Source organism: Myotis brandtii, unplaced genomic scaffold, assembly GCF_000412655.1.
Source record: "Myotis brandtii unplaced genomic scaffold, ASM41265v1 scaffold687, whole genome shotgun sequence".
NCBI lineage: Eukaryota > Metazoa > Chordata > Mammalia > Chiroptera > Vespertilionidae > Myotis > Myotis brandtii.
The window spans coordinates 1180868-1187856 of record NW_005370687.1 but is presented as its reverse complement, the minus strand read 5'-3'; the positions used below and the strand labels follow the sequence as shown (position 1 = coordinate 1187856).

Below are 6989 nucleotides of genomic sequence, written 5' to 3'. Positions count from 1 at the left end.
CCAGGCGTGGAAGGAGCAGGCGTGGGACCCACAGGCCCTCCGGACCAGGACCTCCCGTGGCCAGTGCCCCTGGGTCTGCTGGGCCTGGCTACCTGTGACTTTCCAGCAGGAAGCTGTGTGATCAGCCGGGAGGGATATTACTTTTTCCGTGTAAATGAGAAAAGTGGCACCACTGCGAGTATGGGGCACGCCAGTCATCCTGCGTCTTTTTTAAAAATATATTTTTTTATTGATTTCAGAGAGGAAGGGAGAGATAGAAACATCAATGGTGAGAGAGAATCATTGATTGGCTGCCTCCTGCACACCCCATACTGGGGATCGAGCCCGCAACCTGAGCATGTGCTGCTGGCTGGAATCAAACCCGGGACCCTTCAGTCCGCAGGCCGACGCTCTATCCACTGAGCCAAACCAGCTAGAGCTCATCCTGGACTGACCCACAGTGCTAAGGAGCAGGGCGAGAGACTGACTGAAGGAAGCCACCTTCCTGCAGGACATCTCTCCATCTTACCCTACACACACCCCCTTCGCTTTTAAAATATAAGTCAAATCATGCCACTTCTTTGCTCAAAACCCTTCTCTGGCTTCCTGTTTCTCTCCTATAAAAACCAGTTAGACAGGCCCTATCTGCCCCTCACTCTCACCTCTTACCTTATCTCCCTCCAGCCACACCAGCCACCTGCTGTTCCTCAAACCCATCAGGCACCTCCCTGCCTCCGGGCCTTTGCACTGGCTCCCCTAGAATGCCAGCTTCATGAGGGCAGACCTGTGTATTGTCCACTGATGTCTTCTCGGTGCCTACCTACCTGGCACTCAATATACTGTATGTGAATTGAATGAATATGTAAATGGGTGATTTGGTGTAAACTTAAAACACCCACATAACGTTGTGTTTGTTTCTGTGAATTCAACGACAAAAACCTCGAATTCATCCCCCAAGTGGCCAGAATAAACTTGCCCTGGAGGGTGGAGTGTGCTCAAGAGGTGGGGCGTTGGGCAAGCTGACGCCCCGCTACTACCCCGCCCCAGCTCCCCCGGAGTGAGTCCCATAGCGAGTGGGGCCTTCAGGGAGGGGGGTCAGGGAGGTGCAGGGCTCACATTTCGGGGCCGGATGGGGACCCTCTCGTTGTCCGAATTCATGCCCGGAATGATGACCGTCATGCGCCGCGGACCTCGGAAGCCCAGCACGTTGGTTTCCTGGGAGGGAGGTGCGCCTTAGGCCGGCCCTGCCAGGGGAGGGGCTGCCGCGGGGACAGGTGGAGACTCACATAAATCACCGCTGCCAGCTCCTGCCGGAGGCTCCCCACGTCAGCGCCGCCTCCCCCGCGGCCCGGGTTCTGCCCGTTGTCAAAGACTGTAAAGCGGTTCCCCAGGAGGTTGGACCTGCAAGCAGGGCGGAGCTGGGGCGGGGCTCAAGGGGTCCACGCCGCCTCTAAGACCCTCCAGCCAAGCAGTGCTGGGAGCTACTGGACCACCCAGGGTGAAGTGTCTTAGGAGGAGCACTGCATGTCCCCTGCCCCAGCCTTCCCTCGTGAAGTCTTAGAAAGATGGATCTAGGGGACGGGGCAGCGTTCAGATCTCAGGTCCATTTCTGACTAGCTGTGTGACCTTGGGCATGTTACTTAACTGATCTGAGCCTCAGCTTCCCCATCTGCAAAATGGGTATAAGAACAGCCAAATGGCTGATAAGAGGATTCAGTGGGCTCTTATCTGGAACTTACTGCCTTATGTAAGTGTTTGTTAAATACATAAATAAAAGAAATAAGGCTTGCCTCAGGGGTCCCGCCCCCACCTCTCAGATTTATGGTGAGGGTTAGGTGAGATGTACGGCAGACATAGCACAGGGTAGGTGCCAAATGCTTGTTTATTCATTCACTTAGTAACTATTTGCTGAGAAGCTATTCTGCCAGGTGCCAGGAACTCAACATGAACACAGCCTGGAACTCAGCCTCTCCACCTGTGAGGTCTCTGGACCAGCAGCGTGGGCACCACCTGGGGGGCTGTTAGAACTGAACCATTTAACAAGGCCCCCACGTGGGCTACACAGGGTATGAGAGGCCCTGGGCCGGGGTGTCCGCTGTGGTGGGCACCGGTGGGCTCAGGGGTCAGAGCAGACCGCATGGCCTCTTGCTGCCCTGAGCCCCCAGCCCACCTCAGCTTCCCGACAAAATTCTCCCCTCCTCGGGACAGGTTGGTGGGGTCGCTGGACATGAGGTAATTGGCTGTCTTGCTCCGTTTCCGCTTCCTGCCAGCCAAGAGGAACACCTGTGGGGACGGTGAGAGAGGGCAGAGGAGGTGGGTGAGGGGAGGAGAAGCCTTTAGCTGGCAGCCCCTCCCCGCAGCTTGGCCCAGACCCTCCCTCCACCTGGTCCTGGCACCTCCGCCTCCCTCTCCCTTCACCTCCTCCTGGCCCACCTTTTTCTCCGAGTCCAGGTGCAGGAAGTAGGAGGGGTACAGGCCCCGGTCCATGCCCCTCTTGTCCCGCGTCAGCCGGCAGCGCACTGTGCGGCCCTGAGGGGCCGGCTGCAGCACGAACTCCCGGGGCTCGCCCACTCCCACCGGTGGGGACGTGGCCCGCGCCTCCTTCTGGGGGCGCAGAGGGGGCATCAGCCCCAGACACCAGCTCCCCTGCCCCCAGCTGGTGCCCAGGCTGGGACAGGGCAGGCAGCAGGCCAACTCACCGCTTTCTGTGTGGGGAGAGGACAGAGAGGCAGCTGGAGGGCGATGCCAGGGGCTCTGGGGGGCTGGCACTCACCGTTATTTCCTGAAGCGTGTGGCTAAGAGCCCAGACTCCGGATCCAGAGAGCCTGGTTCAAGTCCGGGTCCCATGACTATCTAGCAGGTTTGCTAAGTGCCCTAACTCCGTTTTCCCATCTAAGAAGTAGGCAGGCTGGGGTGAGCCCCTGTTTCATGTATACGTTTAGCAAACACTCATATCAAGTCTACCGGTGTGCCCGGTATCGTTCTCAGCACTTTCAAACCCTAACTCACTTAATCCTCTTACCACTGTCCCCGGAGGTAACTGACTGTCCTTCCACAGAGGAGGACGCTGAGGGTAGAGAGACTGGGGAGCTTGCTGAGTTCGCGCAGCTGGTAGAGGTGGAGCTGGGATGTAACCTGCCCACTTTCCTGTTAGATCCAGAGCCTTTGGCAAGACCCTCCTTCAAGCAGGTTCGCTCTCAGTGGGTGGACCGAGGCGAGGCCGAAGGTATCGGTTGCTGTGTTCTAAGCCAGCGATTTTCAACCGTGAGCCGCGGGGATTTTTAAAGCGCACGATACCTGGCTGTTTAGTGAGGGGACCTGACCTCCTTTCCCTTAGATCCGTGGTCGGCAAACTGCGGCTCGCGAGCCACATGCGGCTCTTTGGCCCCTTGACTGTGGCTCTTCCTAAGCCTTAGGAGTACCCTGATTAAGTTAATAACAATGTACCTACCTATATAGTTTAAGTTTAAAAAATGTGGCTCTCAAAAGAAATTTCAATCGTTGTACTGTTGATATTTGGCTCTGTTGACTAATCAGTTTGCCGACCACCGCCTTAGATTGTCAAGTAAAAAAATGACAGCAGCCCGCACAATAGCCACCTGGTATGAATTCATCAAAATTATATATAACTTTTTTGGTCAGATTGGTAAAAAATAAATTTTTGGGTGTGCCGCAGAATCTTAGTAATTAGTTTTCGTGCCAGGAGATGAAAAGGGTTGAAAATCGCTGCTCTAAGCACACAACACAGAGGAAGTGTTAGCCACCGCTGTTATCATGAGCACATAGCAAATATTCCGTGTAGGGACCAACCTCCAAGGTGGCCCCCAACGGTCCCTGCCCCTGGAATTGACCCCTGGGGTGGTCCCCTCCCACACGGCATGGGGTTCTGGGGAAGCTGCTGCCACGTCATAAGAACACCCCAGCAGCCCTGGGAGAGGCCGCCAGCCCACAGCCAGGACAGGAGCCATTGCAGAAGTGGGTCCTGCATTCCCGGCCAAGCTTTCAGGTGCCGTCCTGACAGCAACTCAGAGGCCCCTGAGCCAGAACTGCCCTGCTACGCTGTTCCCAGGCTTCTGACTCCGTGAAGAAATGAAGAAAACGAATGTTTGTTTTTTAAGACACTAATTTTTAGGGTGGTTTGTTATATGGTAACACACGGTCAAAACAATGAATAGAGAAGCACATGGAAAAAGTAAAATTTGGTTGCACTGCCCCCTCTGTTCTCACAAACCTGGTGCCCTTTGCCCTCAGGTTCTTGCCCTCACAACAGGGGGAGCGGAAGTTCTAGCCCTAAGCCTCCCAGCGGGGAGAGGAGGGACCAGCGTGGGAGCGCTGGAGGGCTGGGGCTCTCTCCCCGTGAGCTCTGACGCGCTGTGCTTGGACATTTTTGCGGAGGGCAGGTTTGCAGTGTGTGAGGCGAGGCCCTTGGCCTGCTGGCGAGCGAGCCTCTCCTCTCCACTCTAGGTTGCTCCAGAAGAAACTTGTGAAACACAAGAGTATGTTTGGAATGCGAGCTGGAGAAAGCCAGAGCTTATTCAAACATTTCTATAGCTGCGAATTTCCAGGGCCTCCTGCGCGGCAGGCTGTGCTGCCTCCAGTTCTCTTCCTCCCCGGACAGAATAAGCGGCTTCCAGTCTATACATCAGTATCCGGTGATCTTGGCTAATGTGACTCAGCCCTCCCGATCTGACCACACCTGGCCCTGCACCAAAGGGTCCTGGGTTTGATACCCAGTCAAGGGCAGGTACCTGGGTTGCAGGTTTGATCCCCATCCAGGTGGGGCAAGTGCAGGAGGCAACCCATCGATGTGTCTCTCTCGCATTGATGTTTCTCTCCCCCGCCCCCTTCCCTTCCACTCTCTCTAAAAAAACCAATGGTCTCTTCTTTGCAACTTGACAATGTGGTTCTAAATGCCTTTGGTTTTCTAGACCCATGCCTCCTTCTCACTCTTCCTAAAAATATGAATAGAAAAGTATCCTAGGGTGAGGACTAATAAACAAAGATCTGACTATGCCTGAACACATTAACAGACCCACACAGCAAAGAGCCGGGCCCTGCCTCATGGTGATCTCCACACCCGGAAACGAGTTTCTAAAGACTCTCATCACTTTCTCTGTCCAGTTGGACCTTTCTCCCCTGCTTACTTGAGTTTGTGCGTGCTGGTGCCTGAGTTTGGGAGAGAATATGCAAACCATTTAACGACCTGTCCGCCCTGGAAAATTCCCAGTCAGAATGGACCCTGGGAGGCCTGGAGGAGGGTCCTGGAGGCCGCAGACACCATTGAGTTGCTGGAAGGTTAGGAGGTCTGGTTGGGGTAGCAGACAGCACTTGGGGGGCCGAGGGCGGTCGGGGGGGGGGGAATATTTTAGCGCCTCGCACAGCTGGCTCTCAGGCCCTCGGTGTGCCCAAGGGTGTGTACACGTGTGCCTGCTGGCCACTTCCCTGGGCCAGGAAATGTGTGTCTTCCTGCGGGGCAGCTCTGGCTGCGGCGGGGGAGGGGGGTGCTTAGAGACCAGAGGACATAAGGCTCCGGGGTGGCCAGTCCCAACCTGGTGACCCCACAACTGCCTCTTCTGCTCTCACAAGTCTGGTGCCCTTTGTCCACACATCCTGGCACCAGAGGGGGAGCCAAGATTCTAGCCCCCAGGGACGCCATGGCCCCAGCCCACAGGCCCACACTCTAATCCCCAACGCCAGGCCCCTGCCACTGCGCCCCGTAGGGACTGCAGCCGCCTTCCCCCCTGGGACCCAACCTTTTTGCCTTTTCCTTTGGCTTTGCCCTTCTGATTGCTGTTCTTGGTCGCCACAGCTGCCGCGTCTTCCTCCTCCCCCTCTTCCCGCTTCCTCTCCTCCTCCGAGTCTCTGGGAGTACCTGGAACAGAGCAGGCACAAGCCTCTTAGCCCTGGCGGAGCACTTCCTGGTTTGCCACGTCTCCCTCGGACCCTTCCCACAACCACCAGGGTAACCCCAGATTACTACTCTCTTACTGTTATCGGAGCCTCACAAGTCAGACACCTGTCTGAGGCCACCCAGCTATTGAAATGGAGGTCAACATGCCCCCCAAGTCTGCTGACTCCAGCACCCGCTGTGCCAGCTCCCACCGCCAGGCCTGCCTCTCCACCAGAGGCCACTGCCACCCACCTTTCTTCTTCAGAGCTTTCCCCGAGGGGCCATCGTCCCCAACCAGAAACAGGGCCTCCGGGGCCTTCTGTGCTCCGGCCGAGCTCGCTGGGGGCTCCTTGTCAGCTGCCCCAGACCCTGTGTGTGCACATGAAGCGGGGTCACACCCCACCACACCCAGGGCCCCCCTCCTCCAGACGCCAGGCCCACCTTTCTTCTTTGTCTTCCTCGTCTTGGTCCCTTCACCCACTGGCACCTTCTTCTTCACCCGAAGAGGCTTTGCTGGGGGGACAGGGCTTCCCGCGTCCCCTGGAAATGAAGGGCGGGGGTGAGACCGTCCCCAGGGTGACCCTGGGCACAAGGGGCACGTTTAGACCAGGCGGCCCCTGGAGGGCATTCAGGCCGGGAGCCGCCCTGGGGAATGTATTTCTGTTGATTGATTTTTACTGTAGTCACTTTGATGCTTTTATAACAATGATAACAATAATTCATTTGGGTTTTAAAAAGAATTAAATAAAAGTCACAAAGAAACGCCCACTCTCTGTCCTCCCGGGCCCTGGCCCTCCTCGCCCCGGGGTCTGCCGGAGGCTTCTCCTTAGGGGGCTTCTTGGGGGGCGGGGGGACTCTCTCCTCCTCCTCCTCCTCCTCTTCATCTTCAGGGCCCTCCTCTTCCGCCTCCTCCTCTGTGGGTAGAAACTCCTCATATTGGGGCGCGGTGGGCCCATCACCTGGGGAGCCCGGCCCCTCAGATTGTGGAAGGAGGGGGCTTCCCCCTGGAACAGGCCCGGGAGGACAGGCGGTCCAGCAGCTCCCTCCGGAAACGGGGTGACCGGAGCCCGGGGAGTGGCTGCAGGTGGGGGCCGGGTCTCGGGTTCGCCCCCGGTTCTGG

The 6989-nt window shown here is 56.9% G+C and overlaps 1 protein-coding gene across 1 annotated transcript in view; it reads right to left on the bottom strand.

Moving 5' to 3' along the window:
• TULP1 (tubby like protein 1) overlaps window positions 1-6989 on the bottom strand; it is an 18868-nt gene that overhangs the window by 3631 nt on the left and 8248 nt on the right. The window contains exons 2-10 of the mRNA XM_014529583.1: window positions 6646-6985; window positions 6311-6409; window positions 6122-6238; window positions 5733-5851; window positions 2679-2684; window positions 2413-2583; window positions 2150-2262; window positions 1266-1380; window positions 1096-1194 (exon numbers count right to left, since the gene is read on the bottom strand). Of these exons, the coding sequence (XP_014385069.1) occupies window positions 1096-1194; window positions 1266-1380; window positions 2150-2262; window positions 2413-2583; window positions 2679-2684; window positions 5733-5851; window positions 6122-6238; window positions 6311-6409; window positions 6646-6985 (1179 nt within the window). The remainder of the gene's footprint in view (window positions 1-1095; window positions 1195-1265; window positions 1381-2149; window positions 2263-2412; window positions 2584-2678; window positions 2685-5732; window positions 5852-6121; window positions 6239-6310; window positions 6410-6645; window positions 6986-6989) is intronic.